The sequence below is a fragment of the Triticum urartu genome, chromosome 4 (genome assembly GCF_003073215.2).
Source record: "Triticum urartu cultivar G1812 chromosome 4, Tu2.1, whole genome shotgun sequence".
Classification (NCBI taxonomy): domain Eukaryota; kingdom Viridiplantae; phylum Streptophyta; class Magnoliopsida; order Poales; family Poaceae; genus Triticum; species Triticum urartu.
This window is the reverse complement of record NC_053025.1, coordinates 284526646-284554339: the sequence shown is the minus strand read 5'-3', so window position 1 is coordinate 284554339 and position 27694 is coordinate 284526646. Positions and strand designations below refer to the sequence as shown.

Sequence of the window (27694 nt, the reverse complement as noted above, 5' to 3'; positions counted from 1 at the left end):
CCAATCCACTGGGCCGTTAGAACGAGCTAGAGAGAAGCGTCCTCTCGTCACGCCATGAGAGCCGCTTGCTTCTGCTTGTCCTTCACCGCTGCCTCTCCCCCCCTCCCTTCCACCTCCACCGCTGCCTCGAGCCCACGCTGTCAGAGTCACGCCTCCTACCGCTGGTCCCAGCCACGCCATAGCCGCGGCGGGGTGGTCCGGGCCCTCCACGAGCGGCTGCTAGAGACACCAACCCCCGCACCAGCGGAGACCGAGGTCGAGGATGAGAGTGGTGTCGGTGAGATAGAAGACGGCGGTGAACGGGAGGGAAGAGATGGGCAGGCTGATATTGTGGGCCCGTCGGAGGCCCAGGAGCAGCCGAAGAGCAGGCGACGACAGCAGCAGGAGGAAGAGGATGCCACGGCGGAGCGCGCCCGGTTCAAGCTCATCAACGGCAAAGAGGTAGACGACTTCGTATTGCTTAGCTGCTCTAGGATCATGAATTGCCCCCGCACAAATAAGAATCGCTGATGCTTGTGAGAAATTGAGGATGAGACAATTAGATGCAGCTACCGAATTCACCGGAGATGGCCCTGTTTTCTTACATTCCAGAAAGTAACTCTATTTGTTATTTGAATCTATGGTGTGGTCCAAGGACTGAAACTGGAAGCTTGCTGCAGATATTTCAAGAGAAGACCTACCTAGTTGGAGTCGAGTGCAAGAGGGCCGCAAGAGATAACTTCAGCATAGAGGAATCGCTCAAGGAGCTTGAGCAGTTAGCTGATACTGCTGGGCTCATGGTTCTCGGATCGACCTATCAAAAGTAAGCTCCTGACCCCCTCTTTTCCTAACTGATTCTCATTGAGTTGTTGAGGTGGACCCTGCTATATCGGAGTAACTGATTCACAACGTAGCTATATTTACTCCCCAAACGGCCTGCCATAAAGGCATTCAAAAAAAAAAAACTCCCCAAACGGCCTTTTTTTTTTCTTCTTTCTAAAAATCCTTCCGTTTGCCACCCAAATGTAGGAACCAGGAACCATGCTTTGTCTTGTCTACATCGTGTTTGAGGACATGCGGAGAATATTTGGCGTGACAAGTCCGAGTCCATTGTTGACGATTCATGTGCAAAAATAAAATTGATGAATGATTAGTATAGTTATTATAGGATGTGGCTAGGTCTCAGTCGACTGAGATTTAACCAAGTCTCGGTCAAATGACAATAACATGCAAGAGAGAAAAAGAAAAAACTGAATTATTTTTTTGCACGGATTTCAATGTAAGATCTTATGGATATAGCATCGACTGAGACTTAACGAAGCCTCAGTCGACTGAGACATAACAAGACTTATAGTAATACTAAAAGGAGTTCCAAACCTGGTAAGCAGGTCGCACAATCATATTATCAGACACAACTGTAGCAATGGATTCTTTCAGCAAGCGCCAAGCATGCTCAGATATCTAACTTGCACAACTTTATAGTGTTGGATTTGGTGGAAGCGTCTCAACACCCATACATGGGTGCCCGCGCAGTATTTATTGATAGATCGAGACTTTGGGTCTCGTAGGATTACAGATGGCTACGGTTGTTGAACCGTGAGGAAGAATACATGGAGGGACAGAGAGATAGAAAAATTAATATGTAACATTGCATGTACTTTTAGTGTGTCACGTACAGTCCTAGATTGTAGGATCGAACTGCTACTTATTGAGTTTGCGTTGGTTTTTTCCTTGAAGAGGAAAGGGTGATGCAGCAAAGTAGAGATAAGTATTTCCCATGACAACCTTGTGACACAAGAGATGATACCAAGATATGCACCAATGATATATGTATGCTATGGGAAGTATGATCACTAATGTGCACAAGTCACGTTGCCGGCAATACTCAAAGGCTAGTCTCGATGGGTAAGCGACGCGAAAGAGTAAGGCTATGATGGCTAGCAATGTAATGGCAAGAATGATGTATCACTATACCAAGATGAGTTTACCGCTTCTTGCTTACGGTATGGTGTCAAAATGGTCGAGTGGTCGTTATCGATGACGCGTCCGTGGCGAAGATGAGCGGCGGTGATGTTGATGTCGAACCGTACCTAAATAGCCGAAACACAATAGGACATGGAACCGCAACTCAAATTCTCAAAGCAAACGTGACAAAATTGTTGGAGTTGGTAGTGGTAAGCGATGGTGGTGTATGTAGTATATGGCGGTGCTATGCGGAAGAGGTGGTGGTATCCGGAAGTGTATGTGGGCACCGGAACAAAATTTGGCGAAATTGGACGGAAACGGGCGGTGGATGGAAGTGATGCTGCCAGGGGCCGGATGTCCCGGCTTGATGGTCGGATGTCCGTGGGTGGTCGGATGTCCGGGTTGTCGGACAGGATGTCCGGGCTCTGGATCCGTGGACGAACTTGGTGAACTTCGCATGGAGAGGTCAAATCCAGGCAAAATTCGGGGGAATTTGTGGATGGAAATTGGGGAAAAGATGACGAAAAGCTAGATCTACCTACAACACATGAAATCCGCGGATCAAATCCAACAAAACTTCATCACACCAACAAATCACAAAAAAAAAATTGGGGCTATTTTTGTGGGGAATTTTCGAATTAGGAAGAAAATCAACAAAACAAGGCTAGAAAACACAACGGGGAGGCTCCGAAATCATGATCAACGTGGCTCTAGATACCAAGATGATATAGGGTGGAACCCTAGATGGCCGATCTTTCACGAAAGGAGCGGATCCCGCGAAGAACACGAAGAACACGAGGTGAAACACGAGAGAATCACTCAAATCAACAAGAACGATCACACATGTGCTAGATCCATGAACACAAAAGGAGATACAAGATCCACGATCAACAAGGGACGATACACGGTAACCGGTTCTTCTCCAAAGGAGGTCTTGATGAGGGCCACCCAAAAGGGGGTCTTGAATCCAAGGGGATCTTCTCCGTAGAGGGGCCGCGGTCTCTCTCGTGGAGTAGATCCGATGTGGATGAGCGAGGCTCTATCTCTAATATGAGCTATCACAACGCTAACCCTAAAACATAGGTAGGAGGAGAGTATATATAGTCTAGGGGGGAGGGGCGAAAGAGTACATGGGCCTCGGCCCTTTACTGTGCATAGACAGACGGGGCCGGACGTCCGGGCGTCGGGCCGGATGTCCGGGCTTTCGGGAGAAGCCGAATGTCCGGGCTGACGGGCTTTTCATCTGTCTTGTGTATGCAGCTTGTCCGGATATCCGGGCGTTGGGGCCGGATTTCCGGGCCGGGCCGGATGTCCGGGGCCTGTAGATGCTTGGCGGCTGGAATGCTGCTGTAGTTGATGTCTCCAGCGGCCGGATGTCCGGGCTCGGGGCCGGATGTTCGGGTCGTGGAGCTGCCTTCTTCTCCTTTCGGCGTTCCTCTTCATCCTTGGACTTGGCGGCTTGTCCATCTTCACGTGCATCTTCGGGAGGGTCCTCTTGGTACCTGATCATGCACAACATCTCGGATTTAGGTAGTAGCCATGTCTCTAGGGGATCATATGCAATATCACTAAGGAGAGAAGTCACCTCGGTCTCGAGAGCTCTAGCTCTAGCTCGAGTCATAGGTCCTCTTGGCACTTCGTGAGACGATGGTAGGTCCATGGGGATGACCGTAGGATGCTCCACATCAATACGTGACTCGCTGCCCCTACTGTCACTGGGAGAGGACACCGCAAGATTGAACCCAAAGCTAAGCACTTCTCCCATTGCAAGAAAAACCAATCTAGTTGGCCAAACTAAACTGATAGTTCGAAGAGAATTACAAAGATATCAAATCATGCATAAAAAGAATTCAAAAAAGATTCAAATAATATTCATAGATAAGCTGATCATAAATCCACAATTTCATCGGATCTCTACAAACACACCGCAAAAGAAGATTACATCGGATAGATCTCCAAGAACATCGAGGAAAACATGGTATTGAGAATCAAAGAGAGAAAAGAAGTCATCTAGCTACTAGCTATGGACCCGTAGATCTGAGGTAAACTACTCACGCTTCATCAGAAGGGCAATAGAGTTGATGTAGAACGTGATCGTATCTCCCTCCGGCAGGATGCCTGAAAAGGCCCCAAGATGGGATCTCACGGGAACAGAAGGTCGCGGCGGTGGAAAAGTGTTTTTGTGGATGCTTCTGGTGGTTTGGGAATATATGTGAATATATAGGAGGCAGAACTAGGTCAGGGGGTCACTGAGGGGCCCACAAGGTAGGGGGGCGCGCCCTACCCCCCTAGGCACGCCCTCCACCCTTGTGGCCGCCTCGTGGCTCTTCTGACTTGATCTCCAAGTCTTTTGGGTGTCTTCTGGTCCAAGAAAAATCATTGCGAAGGTTTTATTCCGTTTGGACTCCGTTTGGTATTCCTTCTCCGCGAAGCTAAAAACAAGGAAAAAACAGAAACTCGCATTGGGCTCTAGGTTAATAGGTTAGTCTCAAAAATAATATAAAATAGCATATTAATGCATATAAAACATCCAAAATAGATAATATAGTAGCATGGAACAACAAAAAAAATTTTAGATACGTTGGAGACGTATCACGCACCCGTCGCCCAGGCCTGCGTGCCACTAATCTCGGGCGCTCTTCATGTATCTATTCGGGGCAACCCTCTGTAATCGAATAGGGTGTGCAATTCAGTTATTCAACTTGGTATCAGACTCCACGCTCCTCTCGCCATGGCTACAGACTCCTCTTCTTCCTCGGCCACTAGCTCCGCCACCTCGCTTGGCTCTCTCTCCGCCACCGCAAGCACCCCCGCCGACACCAACCCTAATACCACCGGCAGCTCTTCCCCCCCATTCATCTTCGGCACCCAATCCTCCAACCCTAGTACCACTGCCGCCGCCACCACCTCTTAGTTTGCGCCGCTATTCTCCTTGCCGGCGCCGTCCCCACCGCCTCCTGCCCCTACTACTCGTCACCTCATCTTCAACGCCGACATCACCGCCCACTTCAAGTTTCTCTTGAACCCTGCCGATCACAACTATCATAAATGGAAATCTTTCTTTCTCATGGTTCCCGTTCGCTACGGCGTCACCTACCTCATTGAGCACCCCCCTCCACCCAACGCGGACTCCCAATACCGTGAGCTCGATGCCCATGTTGCCCTATCCATGTAAGCCACCCTTGCCGATGCCATCGTTGACCATGTGACCGGTGCCACCACAACCTATGATCTCTGGCACTGGATCCGAGACTATTTTCTCGCAAATCGCGCCACTCAATACATGACCCTCAATCACCAGTACCGCAACCTCTAGCAAGGGGACCTCTCGGTTGATGAGTACGCGTGACGCATGAAGCTGCTCATCGCCGGCCTTGCCGACATCGATCACGTCGTCACGAAGGTGGACCTCACCACACAGTTTCTCCACGGCCTCGACAAGCGCCTCAACACCATCCGCGTCGTTCTCTGTGACACCGTGCCTCTCACGCCGTTCGAGACAGTCTTCTCGTGAGTCAAATTCGCGGAGGAGTATCTGGCCCAGCGCGCCTCTAAGGAGAGTGCCACTGTGCTCGCCGTCCACGACACCGATGGCCCCTCCAGCGGCTCCTCGGGTCACGGTGGCTCATCTTCGGCTGGAGGTCTCACGCCGCGCCCCGACGACCGTGGCGACCGCTCCGGCGACCGCGGCTCTGATCACAACCAAGGCCAGCAGCACGGGCGCGGCTACAACAGCCGCCAAGGCGACGGTGGTGACCGTGGCCGTGGGCGCGTACGGGGGCGTGGTGACCAGGGCAGCTGCGGCAACCAGTTCCCACTGCAGCACAACCCATACTTGGGGTTCTTCGTGCCTTACGGCATGGCTATACCGCCCCCCTCCCCCCGCCGTGGAGCCGCGGGCGCAAGGAGGCGCCGAGTGAGTTAGTCATGGGCGCAGTGGTGTCGGAGTAGTGGTGCGCCGGGAAGAAGATGTTGTTGATGAGGCGTCGCGCAGGGTTTGCCAAACCCGGGGACACGTCATAGACGAAGGCACGCGTCGGTGTTGCCAGCACCGGGCATGCATAGACGGACGAAGACGAAGTTGACGAAGCGTCATGCCAGGCTTGCCAGGCCCGGGGACACGTCGTGGACGAATGCACATATCGGTGTTGCCAGCACCGGGCATGCGTAGACAAGGGACCTGCACGAGCCATACGCCATGTCGAGGAGTCGGAGGGCCAGCAGAGAAGAAGACTCGACGACGGTTCTGGCGCCAATCGGCATGGGGGCCGATGTCACCAACGGTGGTTGGAGTAGACGAAGTGGTGGGGTAGATGACGGCGACGCTGGCGACGGGCTGGTGCTTGGACGAAGACGAAGGAGGTGGACGGGCGGCGGCGGTTAAGGGGGTAGCGGCGGCTGCCGAAGAAGAGCAGCGGCGGCTAGGTTAGTAGCGCGGCGGCGGTGCTCGAAGTAGGCGAGGAACTTGACAGCATGACGAAGACCGGTGCGGACGGCGGCGTTCCCGCGCCAAGGGAGGCGGCGCGGCGCATACCACGGGAGGTCGACGTGCGGGGACGGCGGTGGACCATGGGCCGCGGTGCTACGGCCCGAAGGGGCGACGCAACAGCGGCGGGCAGGTCCGGGCGACGGCGAAAGACCTCGGGGCGGTCACGGGGCCGCGGGCCACGGCGCTATAGCCGGAAGGGGCGGTGCAGCGGCGGAGTGCGGGTCGGTGCAACCGCGGGGGACGGCCTCGGGGCGGCGGCGGGGACCGCGTATCGCGGCACTACGCCCCGAAGAGGCGACGCAACGGCGACGCGCGAGTCGATGCAGCCGCGAGGAGAACCACGGGGCGGCGGCGCTGCAGTCCGACAGAAGGATGCAGCGGCAATCTGTTGCTCGATTGGTGAAGAGGCGCGCTGAACTCGGCGATGATCTTCACGGATCTAATGGAATTGCACGCATGCGGTTGATCAGACCGGACATGGCTAGCCAGATCAAGAAGACGTGAACGAACTCGACGAGGTATCGGGGACATGCATCACGCGACTGTACAAGAGTGTTAGGTATGCAAGCATACATGCACGGGACGTGCAAGCAACCAACTCATGCACGCCGTGAGGAGCTAATGCAACGACGGGCTAGCAAAAGAACAGCCACGCCGCGAGCGGCCGCCACAGCTGGGGTGCAGCCCAGCCGGCCTCGGATGTTGTGATGCAGTATTCTTGATGGATGATGAAGATATCGATGGATGACGATGGCTGGCGGAGAACATCATGCGGACGAACGCGCGGACCTCAAGCGTCCCTGAGACGCCGCATCTCGTTCCAGCTGAAGGCTGCCGGTGTTAGCGCCACAAGGTTGGAGTAGAGGTGCGGGGGTCGACGACGGCGGCGGGCGACGCAAACTGATCTAAGATCGGAAAACCAAAAAGTAAACGCCGATCAAAGCGACTGGAGAGAGAGAAAAACCCCGAAGCAAGGGCTCGGGAAAACAACTCTCTTGGGCAGCCGGTCAACACAACCGGCGGACGAACCCTAGGTACGGGCGGCGCGGCCCTCGACACGGCGGTCATGGAGGTCGACCGCCCCGGGGGCGGCGTGCGGGTGTGGAAGCGGCGGCGGCTAGGGTTTAGGATTGATTAGGCTGATACCATGTTAGAAGGGAGAGAGAGATTGTTACGGAATATGATGGATGTCATGCTTAAGCCTTGTGGGCATATATATATATATATATATATATATATATATATAGGATGGTAGTTTGGGACACCTAGGTGTCTGGGCACCTTACCTCGTAGCCGTTAGATGGTGAGTTGATGTATGACGTTTGTGTTGATATGGTAAATAATTAATGTGATTATATATGGCAATAATTAATAAGTATGGTAAGCGTGCATGCATGCATGACAACCATTTATGTTTAAATTAATAGATAGTCATAAATGGATTAAATCTTCCAAATTTTACGTTCAGGTATATACACATATATTTCTCATCAGAGTATGTACACATAAGTATATGCCGGTGCATGTATACATTAATTTAACGTTGGGGTATGTACATTTTTATGGGTATGTAGAGAAAAAAATAATGTCAAGGTATATACGCATAAATTTTATGTTTTTTTGCAATTGCATAAATTTTATTTTAGGTTATGTACATTTGTGTGTATGTGCATATAAATTTCACACAGGGATAAGTATATTTATGAGTATCTACACATAAATTTCACGTTGGATATATATATTTACGAATATGTACACGTAAATTTTAAGACAAGGTATGTACAGTTATGGGTATGTACATATAAATTTCAAGTCAGGGTATTTTTTTTGCGGGGCAAGTCAGGGTACGTACATATAAATTTCACATCGGGGTATGTACATGATATGTAAAAAAGATTTCATGTCGGAGTATGCATATTTTTGTATATACATTTTTTTGTGAGGGCTTGAGTACGCACTAAAAAATATATTGGTTATCATCATACATTAATTATCATCTTGGGGTATGTTATGTTTGGGACGTATATTTCTTAGGTATATCAATTCGCTTATCGTGCATGGGTATATCATTTCTAGGTTTCTGTCATAGATGTATTATTATATGTGTATAAATTCTTTGTGTTAGGTATATGGGTACATAGGACAAATTCTTACTACATACATAAAAGTATTTTTTATTTTTAATAGCAAAAAAAGATGGGTGCATCATATGTTTATGAGTATTGTATTCCGATAAAGAATACAAGGCAAAAGCAAGAAATTGTACGCAAGGTATTATAGTGCATATATTATAAATAAAGATTTAAAAGAAACTAGGATGTCATATCATATATGGAAATAAATGGTATGCTATTATAATGACGTGCATTTTATGACAGGTATGTCATGCACCAATATTTGGAAAGAGATCAATCACATGGGGCATTAATTGCATGGTGCTTAGGTGCCTGGGCACCTAGGAGCCCCAAACAATTTACCTATATAATATATATATATATATATATATATATATAGGAGTACAATGACCAACTTGGAGTACAAGACAAGGCAGGAACAAATCCTAGTCTATCCTATACTTCCTAATATACACTAGTAATCGTACACGTGCAAATGCACGTTTATCTAAAATAAAATTGATCCTTATTCAGTTTTCAGACTGGTATAGGTGTGAGCATATAATTTTAGTGATCTAAAACGTCTTATATTTGTTTATAGAGGGAGTATCTTTTATTCCAAATTGTTGCTACGATAGAGATCTTATTTGAAGATGAAACCATCCAAATATATTCACACGATTTTTTTAAGGGAATATATTCACATCGTTCACAGCAAACATCAATAGAAAAAACTCTCTATTAATATTTCAAACGACTTAAAGGACTTCCACTATACATTGGAAAACTGAAAACATGTCTATGCTTATATGGTTGACTTACAATTCCATGCATGATTTGATTCCATTGTTTGATACTCCATCCAACTCTAACTCTTCTCTATAACTGAAAATCAACCAAGCAAAACAGAAAAGAGAAACAAACTATAAGAACATGAGTAAACCTTATCTCGCTTCGACGCAAATCATGGATGATTGTGGGCGCCCAGCCGCTGATTATGTAAAATTACCTTGAAGGTCCAGCTCTGATGGTTCTGCAAGCATCTTGTCTGGATATAATAGTTCTAGGCACAAACTTAAAAACTTTATTAGATGCTCCTGATGCACTGTAAGGCCTTGCAGTGTTAGCTCGAACAGCCCAACTGTATGGACATGTAAATCAGGTATCGACATGAAAACATGGACGAAGATTCTATATATTTTTGTAGGTGAAAAATAAATTTCAGTTAGTAGTTGCCGCAAGTATATATGTATTGACACATTCGACATACAGTATGATATATCAATAGTAAAAGTTCATATTATAACACTGTACAAATAGTAAGATATTTGCTCAAGATAACACATCGATTCACAAAACCAAGTCCCAAAAAGGTAGACCATCCTTCTGCATATTTGCACGGCAACACAATAGTCAGACATATGGAAAACTTAGCTGCATGTCAAAATCATACGATTAGAATCCATTAATCTTTAGAAATATATACTTGTTTTATCTAATTCAATCATCAAAAGCATATAGGTCCAGGAATAGGAGTTAATCTGAAGCATGTGTCTTGTTCTTAACTTCTCTTTGGCTGCTCTCTTCTCCTTCTGGTTGATCTGTTGAGATCCTTTTCCAGAAGCATATTCAGTAGAAGGAAAAATAATACTTTGAAGGAGAACCGTATTTTGATATTACAAAAAAGCACAAATTCAGTACAGGTAAGATTTAGTAGCTCCCGATGTTTCGAGTCATTTATGCAACTCAGAAATACCACAAAATATAACCAGGACTGAATAATTGCACAAGGAAAAGAGTAGCAAGTGTCCAGTAAATGCAACTTGGCACACGATCTAGCTTACGAACTAATGAATAGATTGAAAGGAAGTATTGCTACATGCATATATAATGAACATACAGTGAAGTACTGTCACAATGCACAGGTCAGTGAATTTGAACATTGTTCTTTATGTAACTGTAAAAACTAAGAATAAAGACCGGAACCATTTGTAATGAGTAAGAAGCCAATCCTTGAATTTTGGAAAATGTACAGTAAAATAATTAATCAAAGTTCAATGCAAAATAGAAAGATGTCCATTAAGAGACATACTCCTTTTCCAGGTTCCTTATGATCACATTTAGCACACCATCGATGTTAATAAGCTCATACGCAGCCTTGATCAAGCACCTGGATTATAAGAGAACATACATTGGACACTTTAGTAAAATGATGCTTCATGAACAGCTACATGCATATGTACCAGTCTGAAAGTGATACCTCCAGATTGCAAAAGTTTGTGACCTCTTGAGTTACAAATTTACAAGCACAAGGATGAAGAAAATATAAAGGGAAAGAAGAGAAGAATGCACCAAGCTGCGTCTGCGTGACTACTGTAGCAATTAGCAGTGTAATCATGCATCAGCAAGTCTTCTGAAAATCTCTCCGATTATAGTAGGTGGTTAAGGCCCGGTTTAATGAAATGTCTCCAAAGTGGCAAAGCTAGGAGATAGTACATTTGTAGCGAGAAAATAATTACAGAAACAATCTTTAGAAATGCATGCTTCAGTTCAGAGTAGTTGTTTCAAGAAACCAAACAACCCATTAAAAAATGCCAACTACAAATTGAGTAGCGGGCTTCAGAATTCTCGGAAGTCAAAATTGATTCATGCAATCTGTACACACTTGAAACCTACACCCCGTAGTCCGTGAACAGTTGAGGAAACTTGGTATGTGCAATCTGTACACACTTGAAGCAGTCAAGCAGCAAACAGAAAACTGAATATGAAGCTCTTTGCAATGGTTTACGAAAAGGAAAATCACATGAGTATGAGGTACACCGCACTGGAAACTGAACATGAAGCAGGCCCATCCATGGTGTTTCATGGAACCAGATTTCCTTCGCTGCTCCTCGTCTTGCATGTTCTTGCAAAAAATATAGAGTATGAGGATACACCGAACTGGTGGCTTGATGTTAGGTGTTCAGATAAAATAAACCTGATCAAAGTTCGCCCGCGTGGTGGCGAGGGCCCCAATGTGGCGGTGGTGGCGGCCCGCTCTTGCATCTGTGGGGCAGCAGCCGACCCGCGCTCATGTCCGTGTGGCAGATTCGAAGGAGCGGCGGGGTGATCCATGCTCACATCCGTGAGGCAGAAGAGGAGAGCAGCCGGCGGCGGCGGCGATCCGCTCGCATCTGTGAGGAAGCAGCGGTGGGCGGGACGTTGGCCGTGCGCAGCCGTTCGTCTGGCAGAAAAGGAGCGTTGGCAGAGGAGGAGCAGCGAGCGGCGGGCGGCGGGGGCAGAAGGCGTGCAGGCAGTTTCTATTTTTGTTGAGGCGTGGCGTGCGGTTAGTTTGATGATGACGAGCGGTACGGGGATTAGATCGGTTGATCAGTGGCTTGTTGCCTTAAACACAGAGATGTTTTAGACCCTTGGATCAGCTAGATAAACGGTTCTGGTTATTTGGATCTGCCTCCTCTCTTCCTTTTATAGGGGTAGTAGATAAGCATTTGTAGCTAAGAATGGATCGATCAAACTGTGACAAAGAAACAAAATTGTGTACAGAGTTGTAGTAAGGAACCAAAATCAAAGGGGTTCCAAACCTGGGTTGGGGAAACCTATCAAACTTGCAACCTGAGCAAGCTAAAAAGGCGATGAAATCAATGCTCTCACCTAAAGCAAGGAGGAAGCTTGCATGTGGTTGACAGTGAGGTGCAGAGGTTGTGGTTGTTGAACAATCACACATACAAAATTTAGGATTTTCTATTCCGTTGTGAAACACATACCTTCAATAATGAAAGAGTGACATTGCAAGACACTGGATATTACAATACATTTCAATTTAGCATCTAGAAATTGTTCTCCCGGTGGCACACCTGCAGGCATAGAAATATAGGACATCGCGGTGAACAATTTGAATAATATATTCTTATTGAAGTACAGTGAGAGCAAAACATAGCACACAAAGCGTAAATAGCAGACCTGAATATTCCAGCAGGAGTATTCAACTATTAATGGTAAAGACAAATGAACAGGTTTGCATTTCATTGAAGATGCTCTAGCCATAGGGTTAAATTCATTTGAAAAATCTGAAAACACACAGTTGTAAACCATTGCCTACGGAACTGAACACACATATCCAAAACACCTGAAATCGGGTTTCCATAATTCTTTGTGGTACACAGCTAAATTGTAAACTTATTCATATATTTCATTGCTTATTTGATTCTACAAAGAAATTTTTGGACACCATTGAGGACATCAACACTATAAGAGTGTGATGCATACTGTGTATATATTCCTAGAGCATATGTAAGTATCATGAGTAGGCGTATTCTTCAGATCTTTAAATGGGGAACGCTCGGCTGATCCTAACGCAGACGGACGATGATTTCTCATCTGTGACATGTATTGGGGAACATCCTAAATTAGTAGAATGACAAAACAATGGTACATAGGGATCTTAAGAGTAGGTATGCGGAGCTGTGATGTAATATTGAGAAGCTTAATTCTTAAATCCTAAATCAGTCCAATGACAAAACGATGCTACACAGGGATCTTAAGAGTAGGCATGCGGAGTTGTCATGTAATATTGAGAAGCTCAATTCATAAATGTTTGAGTAAATCAAACTGTTAAGTGTTTTAGTAAATCTGAAACTGTGACAAAATGGACCTTAGATGCAGGGAATGGTGATGAGTGGGAATGGTCTGAACCTGTATAAATAAAGTAGGTGTTCTTAGGGAGGAGGCAAAAATAGTAGATATAAAATATTGTGAGTGAGATTGCCTAAATATCTTAGATCAGAAAGCTCAGAATCTTCTGGGTGGTAATTTTCGTGCCACCCAAGGAATGTGCAGAATTTTGAGAGCATTGAAAAGGTAATTGGAGTGACAGCAAACAATTTGTGAACCATACAAAGAGCTTAAATACTCATAAATCAGATTGAGCTTAAATACTCATAAACCAGACTCTAACCCTTTTAGTGCTGGGTGTGGCATTGGCGTTGGATCATGATAATTCACCTGCGGCAATTGTCCCAGAATAATGGTGGTTAATTTTGTTCGCTGTGTGGAAGGATCATCTATGCACTAAAATAATCATAACCAGAAGGATCATGTATGCATCAGATTGTCTTGTGTGGAAGGAACATAACCACAAGCATGCTGTTCAAACAATTCACAATTCAATGTAAAGAAAACTTACTGGCTGGATGAGGTCGTTGTCGGCAGCAGAGGAGGACACCGCCACCCGGCCGCGCTCGCGTTTTTCCGAGTGGCAGCAGAGGAAGGCCGGCGGGATGCTCGCGCTCTCCCACCTTGTTGGGGCAGCAGAGGAGGACCGGCGGGCGACTGCTCATGCTCGCGGCGGAGGAGAAGAGGATGGGCGGGAGGAGGGCGGCGGAGGCGGTAGAGGACCGACGGGCGGCGGAAGGTGGGCGAGGATGAGCGGGAGGCGGGAGAGGATGGCGGGCGGCTGCAGACGGTCGCGGCGGCTCCGGCTGTCCCGCGGCGACGGGCTGTGGCGGCTCCCCTGGTGCGCGACGGGTGGCGGCCTCCAACTGTCCCAGGGCGAAGGGCGCGACGGTCAGCAGCGACTCCCGCAGGAAGGAGGGTGGCGCCCGCGGCGGCGGCTCCGGCTGTCCCGCGGCGAAAGGCGCGACGGTGGGCGGCTCCCGCAGCGAAGGAGCGACGAGCGGCGGACGGCGCGGGGAGGAGCAAGAGGGGGCGAGAGGTTGTGCGGAGGGGGCGAGAGATCGTGCGTACAGGTTTTTTAAAGGGCGTGGCTGGTTAGCGATCGATTAAGGGTGGGTTAGCGATCGATTAAGGGCGTGGTTGGTAGCGTTAAACACAGAAGGATTAAGAGCCATTAGATTTGGATGATGAATGGATGTGATTGTTTGGATCTGCCCCTCTCTTTCTTTTATGGTAGTAGTAGATTATACTCAACAGCCTCCACCACTGCCGCCATGGTTGTTGTTGTAGTGGCCACCGGCGCCGCTATTGTTGTAGCTGCTGCCGCCGTTGTTGTTGTAGCCGCTGTTGCCACCGCCGTTGTTGCTACCTCCGCTGCTGGAGCCCCTGCCGCTGGACTTGGGGCGGCCACCGCCACCACGGTAACCCTTGGAGGGCCCTTGTCGGCGATGTGATGGGAGAGGAAGCTCTGATACCATGTTGGATTTGGTGGAAGCGTCTCAACACCCATACATGGGTGCCCGCGTAGTATTTATTGATAGATCGAGACTTTGGGTCTCGTAGTATTATTGAGGGCTACGGTTGTTGAACCGTGAGGAGGAATACATGGAGGGATAGAGAGATAGAAAAATAAATGAAATATATCTCTAACTACTTCTGATTCCACAACTGCCTGATTCTATACGTGAGAGACAAGCTCAAGGCTGTCATGTCACGTGGTACGAAATATCTCCAACATATAGAACCAATAGCCTGCAGAAAAAGGAAATGCAATCTTGAATTATTGGTTGTCATATGACCACAGTTTGCCTGGATTGGTTCAATCCAGCCCCAATCTGTTGACGTATAATATGCTGCCTAGTCTCTTCCATCAGATCGGTCTTTTGGTTGCATTGGCTAGAGCATGTACTTCTACATGGTATCAGAGTCAAGAGGTCTTGAGTTCAAGACCCGGCTGGCGCAATTAAATTGCAGCCCACTTTCGGTCCACCTTCAGGCCTGAGGGAGCCACACGTGAGGGGGAGTGTTGACGTATAATGTGCTGCCTAGTCTCTTCCATCAGATCGGTCTTTTGGTTGCATTGGCTAGAGCATGTACTTCTACACAATCTAATACGAATATTTATATCTTATTGTTTGAGCTTAGGAAATGAAAACATACCACATACAACAAACTTTAGTCTGCTGTCAAATCCAGTAAGCTCATTTGCCAAATGAACAATCTAGATCTACTTTTTGGGTGCATTAATCCTCAGAGTATCTCCAGCAATGCCCCTAGTCAGGCCCCCAAATCAGTTTTTGAGGCCGGAGGAAAAAAATAACTATCCAAACACCGAAATAGCCCCCCCCCCTTCCCAAGCATCCAGTCCTTGTGTCAGGTTAATTAAATCCAATCGGGATAAAAGATTTTGCCCCCATCTAGCCTGTAGGGACTATTGCTAGAGATGTTTGTCACGTTGTACATATCTTTTTTTCTCAGTTAGGTCTCATGTTTTCTACTTTTCATCAGGCTTTCAAGTCCAAATCCAAGGACTTATATTGGTTCAGGGAAGGTTGCTGAAATTAGGAGTGCAGTTCAGGCCCTTGATATTGAGACTATAATTTTCGATGATGAGTTGTCTGCTGGGTGAGCTCACATCAGACTCAACGTGTTTATTTTATCTACTGAAGCTATTGCAATCAAAGAACTGTTTTTGTGTTGAAATGAGAAAAATATTACTCTCTCCGTTTGGAAATGTGATATGTACTTTGACTATTGAATATCAAACTTTGGCTAACAATTATGATCCAGTAATATGTGGGTTTGTTACACACAATTGATATCATTGGACTTGTGTTCAAAAGTACCTTTTATGACTGAACGTTGTAACGATTCAAAAATGCTGTACAAGAATTATAAGGTTAGATTTCAAACTTTGCACGGTCAAACTCTGCCCTGCATTTCCAAACGAAGGGAATACCACTCTATCTTTTGTTCGGTTTGCAATTTACGGTATGTTTGGTTGCTGCCCAATTTTATCCCACCAAAATTATGGTAGGATATGTTACTTCGACTCTTGCTTGGTTGGTCGCCAAGATCTTGGTTGCCTATGGAATCTCGCCAACTTTTCTCACACTCTTTTCATAAATCTTGCCAACTTTTGGGCCAATAAATGGTCAAGGAATTAGCAAATTGTTGGCCAATTTTGGTAGGGCATTGTTATGGCATGAACCAAACATACCCTTAGAGTGCCTCTGTTTATCTTCACTTCTGCGCCCCGAGGTTAAACACAAAGAAAAAAAAAAGAGAAGTCCAGTTATCTTTGTTAAGCTTCATGCACTAGCCAATCCACGCACTTCAACACCCCTCTCACGTGTGACGCGGGAAGTCAACTCGTGAATAGACCAAGTGGTACGACTCAAGAGGCCTATACATGGAGAGAGAGGGGACAACAACAATTTTTGGACATATTACGAAATCTAAGACTTGAACTCAAGACCTTAGGCTCTGATACCATGTTAAGCTTCATGCACTAGCCAACGTAATCAAAAGTCCGAACTGATGGAAAGGGCTAGGAAATCCACATATACACTTCAACAATCTTGTCCTGAGAGTTTATTCCTTGATTATTTGCTCAATTTTAAACAGACAGCTGCGTAACTTGGAGAAGTCCTTTGGTGGAGGTGTTCGAGTCTGTGACCGGACTGCTCTTATTCTGGACATTTTTAATCAAAGGGCAGCGACACATGAAGCTGCTCTGCAGGTAAACATAACAAATAGGTGTTAAGCGGTCCTTTAAGGTATTCTGTGACTGCTGCACTAAGTGATCCTATAAGATATTTTCTGAGGTTATGACTTCTCACCAATATTCGGATAACATGGAAAATGATCTTTTCAATACACTACTGGTGTAGTAGTGTATGTCCCTTGCCCCCTTTACATTTATGAATGCTGAGGGGGTATGCTGGGCTGTTAGGTTGCCATAAGGTAAAACATTTCTCTGGCATACTATCTTGAAGACGAAGTTGTACCAGCTCATCACCGTTTTGATGACATGATATTTGGAACTATATTGCTATTTGTGAACATCTGAAGTTATGTGCATAACTCTGTATCATCATCAGACTAAATTTCTACATAAACATTTAATGTGCGGACTTAATTGAGATATCTTTACAGTGGAAAGTAACTTCATTTGCTTTGGAATTGATGCACAAGTCCGATGTTTCCTTTTTAGGTCACCCTGGCACAAATGGAATATCAACTTCCTAGGTTGACAAAACTGTGGACTCACCTTGAGCGGCAGTCGGGAGGCCAAGTCAAGGGTATGGGTGAGAAACAAATTGAAGTTGACAAGCGCATCTTGAGAACACAAGTAATATTCTTGTTCTTACAGTTAGATAATTTATATGTGAACTGCCAAATACGAAACCACCAAGGTTCAAAATACTCCAATGCTTTAAGGACATTTAATTGTTCAATAGAGGAATAATGTTCTTATTCTGTACCTTTTTTTTGTGCCATGGAATCTGATCTCATCTTTTACTAGTTAAGATCTTCTCTATCATGTAAATTGTATCAGGGTGTGTATACAGTTCAATATATGTAACCAGAACATAGCCAGAGATGCTCCATTTCTTGTTTATTAAGTAGTTCGAGCAATGTAATATGTGTGACTTCATCATTTTGTAACCACCTATTGCCCATTTGTTAATTACATGTCACTTTCACCATTGTTGTGTAGAAGAAATGATGATTTGTAGCCATTTACTAGTTATGCACAAGTTCCTCGTGTTAATGTCTGAGAAACTTGTATATAATTTTGTTACTTCCTCCGTCCGAAAAAGCTTGTCCCAAGCTTGTCCCTTAAATGGATGTATCTAGCACTAACATGATGCTAGATACATCCATTTGAGGGACAAGCTTTTTCGGACGGAGGAAATACTTACTCTAGTTGCACTTCCTGTTCTTTTTCTGGAATTGATGATTTTCGAACCTAAGTATCTTCTGTAGATAAGCACTTTGAGGAAGGAATTGGAGTCTGTCCGAAAACATCGAAAGCTTTATCGCAACCGTCGACGGTCGGTGCCTATTCCTGTTGTTTCTCTGGTATAACCATGGAATTTTTGTTGAGTCTAATAGGAAGGTCCTTTTAATTATTAGTTATTAATAGATAAAGTTTCCAAAAAAATCAGGTGGGATATACAAATGCTGGAAAAAGTACACTCTTGAACCGCTTAACTGGAGCTGATGTGCTCGCTGAGGATAAATTATTTGCCACACTAGACCCAACAACACGGAGGGTGTTGGTATGTTGCTAAGAAACTGACATCTCAAGGAAACTTAGATATATGACACTTTTAAGTGTCCGTGCAAGGTACGACGTCTAATCAGTGCATGGACCACTTTGCAGATGAAGAGCGGCACTGAGTTCCTCCTAACAGATACTGTCGGGTTCATTCAGAAGCTACCCACTATGCTGGTATGCTTTCTAGACATCATCTTCGTGAACAAGCTTTATTGTGGCCCTCCTCCCCTTTATGATCTTCTGAGCATTAACTATTGGTGCTTGTCCAGGTGGCAGCATTTAGAGCAACACTGGAGGAGATATCAGAATCATCAATTATTGTTCATCTTGCAGATATCAGGTGTGCAACTAAAATACTCCCTCTGTCCCGGAATATAAAAACGTTTTTGACACTATGCTAGTGTTAAAAACGTTCTTATATTTTGGGACGGAGGGAGTACAAAAGATATTCTCATCATTATGATTCAATTCAATGCATCTATTTAGGTATCATAGTGTTTGTGTCATGTGTGTTCCAGCCATCCATTAGCTCAACAACAGATAGGTGCTGTTGACAAAGTACTGAAAGAGCTGGATATAGACTCGGTTCCGAAGTTGGTTGTGTGGAATAAGGTTCGTTGTTAGGAGTGACCTATACTGACGACAATCTAATCGCTTTAAGCTAATTTCAAGTGTTAGTACATGTCAAATTTTAAGCTTCCAGCTTGTGTTTGCTCTAATTTTTTTTTCGAGCCAGGCATAACCCCTTTCCATTACTTAGCATAACGGAAATACAAATAGTTTTAAGAGTTCAAAAGGAGACCTAGAAAGGGGAAGCGAGCTCAAAGCACCGCTGGGAAACCCACAATGAGCACTCGTCATCGAGCAGCTCACCATGGGGCGAAAACCCAACGACACCCTAAAACCAGCCGACTAACTCTAACCAGGAGAATTCCAACAAGTTTTAGGAGGGTTACTCCAGACATAAACCATGAGCCCACGCAGGGGCGAAAGGACTATTTTTCCAGATATAGTTAAGCACTAACTCACGCAGGAGCAAACGAACTATCTATCAGCAGCAAACGCTTCAGCTCTCAGTTTGAGGTTCCCCTCGGCGCTGCACAGATCCGCATCATGTTCGATGCATTGGTCCTCAGCATCTTGGCTCCGCGCTCCATCATCAAACCTGCCCAGTAGGTAAGAAAACCACATGTAGAGTAAACCACATCAAAAGGCGACCTCATCTGTTTAGACTCAAAGGTAACACTGTTACGATTAATCCACATCGCCCAACATAAACCTGCTAGACCAAAGGTATAAAATTTCTCCCCATCAGGTAAAAACATGTAAGCCCATGAATAGTACTGCCAAATGTTACTTGGACACAGATCCGTGCCCAGTACACAGCCTACAGTCCTCCAGAGGACTCTGGCCACAGGGCAAGTGAAGAAGAGATGCTGGGATGTTTCTCTCTCCGCACAGAAGGAGCAGGTAGGATTTCCCAGCCACTTTCGTCTACTCATCACATCTCTAGTTAGGATAGCGTCCTGAAACAGTTGCCAAAGGAAAATTTGAATTTTAAGGGGAATTTTTGCTTTCCATATCCACTTGTAGTTTGCCCCCGCCACATTTCTTTCCAAATATTCATAAACAGATTTCATAGTAAACCTACTTTTCTTCCCCAAGGTCCAGACCACTTGGTCGGCTTCGCCAGTCATCGGCCAAGTCCCCACTATAGATTTGATATTATTCCATTGCTCAAGCATGGGAGGGTGGAGTTGCCTTCTAAAAAAGTTTTTTTCCTCCACCCCTTCCCTGAACTTAGCAACCGTGATATCCTGATCATTGCAAATATCATAAATCATAGGAAACTGCAACTGGAGGGGAGGTTCATTGCCAACTGGATCAACCCACAGTCTAGCAAGATCTCCAGATTGTAAATTCACTTTTCTGCCAGCCAGGTAGTAATCTTTAGTTTTCATGATTGCTTTCCAGATTGGCGAGTCATTGAATTTAGTTTTGACAGAGGTCAACGTGTCTTGCTTAAAGTACTTGGCCCAGATCACATCCTGCCATAGCCCTTGTTTAGTTTCCAGCTTCCACCACCACTTGGTGAGGAGGCTTAAATTCTGTTTATGAAGATCCTTGACTCCCAGTCCCCCTTTCTCTTTGGATCTACAAATTCTATTCCATCTCACTAGATGGTATCGTTTACGCCCCTCATGTTCTTGCCAAAAGAACCGCTTACGGTGTTTATCCAGTTTCTCAATCACCCCTTTAGGAAGAAGGAACATAGACATGTAGTAAAAGACAATGCTAGTTAATGAGGAATTGAGAAGGATGAGCCTCCCACCCGAAGATGCTGCATTACCAATCCAGGATTCACAGCATTTAAGGAACCTCTCATCCATAAAATCCCAGTCTATGCTACGCAAAGAAGAGAAGCTGACTAGGACTCCCAAGTATTTCATTGGAAAATGTCCAATACTACAATTAAAGAGATCAGCATAAAAGGAAAGGGTACTATCATCTCCACCGACACAGAGGATTTCGCTTTTCATAAAATTGATCTTCAGTCCTGACATAAGTTCAAACAGGTACAATAGAAGCTTCAGATTCACAGCCGCTTCCTTATCATGTTCAAAACATATTACAGTGTCATCTGCATATTGCAGGATAGCCACACCCCCCTCAATCAAGTCAGGTGATAAGCCCGTCAGCATTTTCTCTTTTTGTGCATTAAGAACCATTTTCGAGAGTGTCTCTACAGCCAGGTTAAAAAGGAAAGGAGAATGGGGATCGCCTTGCCGGACCCCCTTGTGACTTTGGAAATACGCACCTGTTTCATTGTTCAGTTTAATGCTCACCGTGCCATTATGTAGGATTCGTTCGATCCATCCACACCAGGTTGCCCCAAAGCCACGATTACGATGACATTCTAGCAGGAAGTCCTAGTTTATCTTATCGTATGCTTTTTCAAAGTCCAATTTTAATACAATCCCACATTTTTTCTTTTGATGAGTGTGATGCAACACCTCATGTAGCGTGAGGATTCCATCCATTATATTTCTATGCTTGATAAAAGCATTCTGGTGCTTGCTAATCAGCTTATCAGCAAATACCGCAACCCTATTGTCCAGAACTTTCGTGATCAGTTTGTATGGGCATCGTAGGAGGCATATTGGGCGGTACTGTTGTATTTTCTTTGCTCCATTCATCTTAGGGATCAGTGTTATGACACCATAGTTCAGGCGTGCCACATCCAAGGTATTGTTGTGGAACGCTTTGAATAGGTGCATAATATCGTTTTTAACAAATCCCCAACAGTGTTTATAGAATTCCACAGGGATATTGTCAGGGCCGGGCGCTCTGTTACTTTCCATACTAAACAAGGCTTTTTTAACTTCATCTTCTGTAAATTCACTTGTAAGGATCAGGTTATCTTATTCCGTAAGTTTTTCTTCATCCATCCAAGTATCAGGGGCAAGGTGAAATAAGTTTCCACTAGCAGGTCCAAAAAGATTTTTATAGTAGGCAGTGGCATGGTCAAGGAGATTTTGAGTCCCTTCAATAACAACTTCTCCATCAGTAAAGGAGTGTATCGTGTTTTTTCTCTTTCTGCCATTGGCTATTCGATGAAAATAGGCTGTGTTTTGATCCCCTTTAAGTAACCAACGCTCATTAGAGTGTTGCAGCCAAAAAAGTTCCTCATATGCAAGGATTTCATTAAGCTCTATATTTAGGGTTGTCCTCTCATATGATTCCGGGTCGAGGGGGCCTTCTTCTTCCTGTTTTTCTATTTTTTCCAACTCCTCCTTAATCCATTTTTTCCTCTTTCTAGCATGCCCAAAGGAATGTGCCCCCCACCCTTTATAATATTTCTTGAGGCGTTTCAACTTGATATTAAGGATATCGATAGGGTCATCAGAATGCACAGGTCTTTCCCAAATCTTTTTAGCCGTCCTAAAGAAATCCTCATTCTTAAGCCAGCTCAACTCGAATCTGAATTTGCGCTGCCGGGTGGGATTTTTTCTAATAGGGTTCGTCGACAGCAACAACGGGTTGTGGTCTGAGACATCTCGTACCAACTTACGAACTGTAACCATAGGGAATAGATCTTCCCAAGTAGGGTTCATAAGGATTCTGTCCAGTTTCTCCAGCGTAGGGTGTTTTTGCTTATTGGACCAGGTGTATTTTCCCCCTCCCATATGAATCTCTCTAAGGTTCAGGGATTGAATGATAGCGTTGAAGCTATCTGTATATTGGGAGTAGGTTAATTTTTTATTCTTGTCACCACTTTCACGTAAGATATTAAAATCACCACCAACCACATAAGGATTACTAATCGTGGCACATGTCGTGGCCAATTCTGCAAGGAAATCATTTTTTCTCTCTTTTTGGGCTGCCCCATATACCACCACTAGGGTCCACACACATTTGAGGTTCACATCAAAGACAGTAGTCTGCATAAGGAATTCACCCCCCGACCAGGAAATAATCTCCAAGGTTTCTCTCCTAGTCCCACACAATATGCCTCCAGACTTACCAATCGAAGGGATCCAGTTCCAATTGAACTTATCAAGAGGGTCAATTTTTCTAAGGAGTTTAGGGGTGAAATTCTTCTTCTTAGTTTCCTGGATACCAAGGAAGTCCAGGGAATGATCTTTTATTATATCAGCGAAGCAGGTAGTCATCCCTTTCTTACCTGCTCCCCTGCAGTTCCAAAATATACCGTTCATTTTTTCTTTTTGACACCCCCCTGCCTGGTGTTTCTACTAGGAAGCAGAGTAGATCCACCGGCAACATTTTGCAAGGAAGCCCCCCCTTTTTGACTTCTAGTGCAAGGTCTAGCTATCACCACATTAATCTTTCTCTCTCTTTTCTTCCTAGATCGGACCACAACAAAGTTATCATTATCCACATCACTATTATCCTCCCAGTTCATATTAAGAGGAGTCTGGTCCCCTTTTGCATTAGTTAATACCAAATGTCCCCCACCCACATCAGGTTGAGTCTGTTTGTCCTTAACAGTTTCCACATTTCTACATTTTTCTAATTCTCTAATGATATCAACATTAGTAAAATCAGCATCTGGGATGTTTACTCCCATTTTCACAGCTCTGAGAATAAGTTCAGGATTAGATAGCGTATCAAAAGAGTTGGGGACTCGAGGAATACCTTCGATGTCTCTCTTTTTTGCAGCTGCCCTGGCCTTTTCGTCAACCCTCTCCATCTTGTTCTGTGCATTCCTCAGACTGAACCGAAGATTTTCTTCAGTGACCGGGGGAGGAGCAGGGATCATTTCAATATCCCCCTCCATATCAGGAAACTCCACTCTGTATTCATTATTTTTGGCCGTCTTGGCCTCCCCAACCACCTTCTCAACCTGCTGATTTTTTTTCACAATATCAGAGTAAGATTTTTTGTTTTTTTGCATACTTATAACAGCAGAATTTTCATTTTGTTCTCTTACTTTTTCATCCATTGTCTCTTGATTGAAGGAATCTAAAAACAAGGTCGTGTGTTGTGACTCATCAGATTCCACACTCTCCTGCGACTCCCGAATAGGGTCCTGTTTTTCCCCCTGGGGAATGCAGGGAGATTTCCCTCCAAGCCCAGTGGAAAAACTACCCAGGTTAGCTCCAGGAGTCGACAGCAAGGAATTTTTCATCTCCATATTTTTTTCACCAGGATTAGAGGAAGCTTGAACAACTTTTTTCTCTCTATTAGGATCCCTCACCAGAATCTGATCCACTTCATAAAAGAAATCATAAAAATGATCACCAAGCACAGCCTCTGCGACTGCAGGAATCTCCTCCACATTTCTACAACCAATCCGGACCCTGACAGATGCCGGACGGTGCAAGGTAGCAGCATCTACTTCCAAAGGAACACCCACCAGCGAGGCAACATAAGCCAGATTCCTATTACTCCTTTTGTCCAGAGGGATATTGCTAATTTTGACCCAAGCTATTTCCATAACCCCTTTAGCCCCAACAGCAGATGACCATTTAGTAACATGAATAACAGCCCCGCTAGTTTTAAGAGTGATTTTCCCCACATAGCAAATTTGGGCCACTGCTCGAGGATTAGGAAAGCGCACTACAAAGGTTCCTGGTCCTATTGCATGAGCTGAACAGCGCCAATCAGTAGCTAAGTAAGCAGATAAATCAAGTTCCATTTGTCTAGTAGATGTTTCTCCCTCTACAATCGTGACCACAATGTTATTAGCCCTCTCTTTAAGCTGGTTGGCGGAGCAAGCGTCATGAATATAGTAAAACCCTTGCCCTTTGCCCTGGAACGCACACATCGGTGCCACACATTCCCATGGCAGAAATTCAGTACAAACATAAGCAAGGTGTCCTAATTTGCCGCATCTTTCACAATATGCTTGAGGGCATCGAATAGGAGGATGTTCATAAGACTTGCAAATGGGGTAGGCAATGGATTTTTTGGACGGAGGCACCTGAGCAGGGTTTTGTATTCCCTGTATGTGGCGCCGAGGTGAAGCAGATTGATGCCCGGTGGAGATGCCGCCAGATTCGGACTATTCCTTGGCCTTCTGCACCCAGATCCCGCCGTCTTGGTCGCGATGCTTGGGCGCCGCCGCCTCGTCCCACCGCGAGGCGCCCTCCGAGGCCGGCGCGATTGTGGAGGATGTAGAGTTGGTGTGGCCGCTTCCCTCGTCCCGCTTCCATGAGAACTTGCTGCGGTCGCCTCCGCGACCGTTGCCACGGCCAGGTTGCCGCCCTCCTCCGCGGTTCGCATGTCCCGCTCCGCCCCCTCCACGGTTCCCACGCCCCACCTCGGTCGCCATGGGAGGTGGTACCTTAGCGGTCGCGACCTCCGCAAAGGATCTGGGATCCCCTCCGACCTTGCCCTTCCACCACTCGAACGACTCCGAATTTCTCGATCTAGGGTTTTTCTCCGCCCCCCAGAAGTGGGAGAGTGAATCCTCTAGGTCAAGGATCGGGCGAGGCGGGGGCTTTATACCAGTGTTTCCCACCTGCCGATGGGGATGGATGGCCGGATCAGCTCCCACGTGGCTTGCATCCGCCATTGGCGGGCGGTGAGTGGGGCTTGGGTCCGTTTCGCCTGGACTTGGCCCACGCACACGCAGCCCCGTGCCCTTCCCGTGTACCGCATTGCCACGTCCCTCGCCCCGCGCCTCCTTCGTCGGCGTAGCGCTCGCCACCGGTAGTCGATCTCGAATCTTCGCGAAATGACACGGGAAGGAAACAATCTCGCCGATGTCGACGATTTCCCCCGAACGGAGAAAACCGTGCGTCCACCGTAACTCCGCGCCTGTCCGAGAGAACAAGGCGGAGAGCGTCTCGCCGTAGCGTGAGCACGCCGTCGGAGAAGGAGACTGTGCGTGTGATGAGATCGGCGGCGAAGGAAACCCGCCATCGCATATCCTGTTCGTCGCCAGTCGTGTTGCTACTCGAGCACGCCATATCTCTGATGTTGTCACACCCTGCAGTCAATGGCAGCTGCTGCTAGTCATCCTCCCACTCGTTTCCCTATAAAATGTTATTTTGGTGCACCAAGACATTGATAATTAAATTAGTAAATACCTAAGATCTGGATAAATAGTATTTTGAATTGCTGTTAATTAATATGTTTCTGAATTGACCGAAGTAAGTTGTATGGCATGCAGATTGACAATACCGATAACCCATTGAGAGTGAAGGAGGAAGCCGAGAAACAAGGGATAATCTGCATATCCGCCATGAATGGTGATGGTTTGGAAGAGTTCTGCAATGCAATCCAAGCAAAGTTGAAAGTATGAGCTGTTTCGGTTCTGGACTTTTGAGGCATGTGGTGCATCTTTAATTTATCTGAGGTGAATCACGCCTATGTATGTGTCTTGTGCAGGACTCACTGGTGCCCATAGAAGCTTTTGTTCCGTATGACAAAGGAGATATGTTAAATGACATACATAAGGTTGGAATGGTTGAGAAAACGGTGAGTGTCCTGTTTGCTCATTGAAAGCAAAACATCAACTCATTTTTTTAAATACGGAGTACCCCGCTATGAAGTCAATCCAAACCCAGCATGTAAATTTCATAAACTACAAAAAAGGAGGACGCAAACTTTGAGATTTTTATGACCTGGCGCAATCAATCTTACCTGCAGGAGTACATGGAAAATGGCACGTTGATAAAAGCACACGTGCCTCTACCTCTTGCAAGGCTTCTCACGCCGTTGCGGCAGCAGGTGGCTGCTCCTCTATGATCATCCCTTTTCCAGCTCGAGTCCATCATCGGCCGTCATATGGTTTTTGTTGGCGGGCGACGTACAAAGTTTAGTAGGAGAGATTATCTTGTTTCCCACTTGACCTTTGTAGGGCAGCAAGTACACAGTTTTCCCAACAATAACAAGTACACAGTTTTTTTTCCTCAAATGATAACACCCATAAGTGTGGGCGTTTGCAACTTGGTCCAAACGCATCCGCTGCGGTTGGATGCTGTTGCACGAATCTCACAGCAGAGAGAGGGGGGTTCGTGTGCCACATCATCCCATGGGGGTGTGCGGGCGTTAGAGAACTTGCCCGAACGCCTGCAACCGCGGCTGGATTAGCGCGATTGGCACCCTCGTTGTGCGGGAGGTTGCCACATCGCCCGAACAACCCACGAACGCCACCTTCGCCCCCCATTTCACTCCGTCTCGCGTATTCACTCACAGTCTTCTCTCATTCCATTTCTCACCCCCTCTCATCCTCTCTGTCTCCCACACTGATGATGTCACAGCGTGATAACCCATAAGTGTAGGGGATCTATTGTAGCCTTTTCGATAAGTAAGAATGTCGAACTCAACGAAGAGCAGAAGGAAATGATAAACGGTTTTCAGCAAGGTATTCTCTGCAAGCACTGAAATTATCGGTAACAGGTAATTTTGTGATAAGGTAATTTGTAACGGGTAACAAGTAATAAAAGTAAATAAGGTGCAGCAATATGGCTCAAGCCTTTTTGTAGCAAAGGACAAGTCTGGACAAACTCTTATATAAAGAAAAGCGCTTTCGAGGACACATGGGAATTATCGTCAAGCTAGTTTTTATCACGTTCGTATGATTCACGTTCGGTACTTTGATAATTTGATATGTAGATGGACCGGTGCTTGGGTACTGCCATTACTTGGACAAGCATCTCACTTATGATTAACCCCTATTGCAAGCATCCGCAACTACAACAGAAGTATTAAGGTAAA

At 45.8% G+C, this 27694-nt stretch overlaps 1 protein-coding gene across 4 annotated transcripts; it reads left to right on the top strand.

Moving 5' to 3' along the window:
- LOC125551495 (GTPase HflX) lies at positions 1-26891 on the top strand. Of its 4 annotated transcripts, XR_007302738.1 has the most exons (14): positions 1-441; positions 660-802; positions 15727-15843; positions 16846-16960; positions 17435-17572; positions 18211-18306; positions 18393-18506; positions 18611-18679; positions 18775-18845; positions 19024-19117; positions 23986-24119; positions 26145-26270; positions 26363-26452; positions 26624-26891. XR_007302738.1 is itself a non-coding variant. In XM_048714752.1 (13 exons), exons 1-13 carry the CDS (start codon positions 55-57, stop codon positions 26720-26722), a joined length of 1662 nt encoding a protein of 553 aa, XP_048570709.1. In that variant the 5' UTR covers positions 1-54; the 3' UTR covers positions 26723-26891. The 4 variants fall into 4 exon arrangements, 3 of the variants coding, with proteins under 3 accessions (XP_048570709.1, XP_048570711.1, XP_048570710.1); XM_048714752.1 differs by lacking the exon at positions 19024-19117 and having other exon boundaries at positions 24023-24119; XM_048714753.1 differs by lacking the exon at positions 23986-24119 and having other exon boundaries at positions 2-441.
- The last annotated feature ends 803 nt before the right edge of the window (positions 26892-27694 follow it).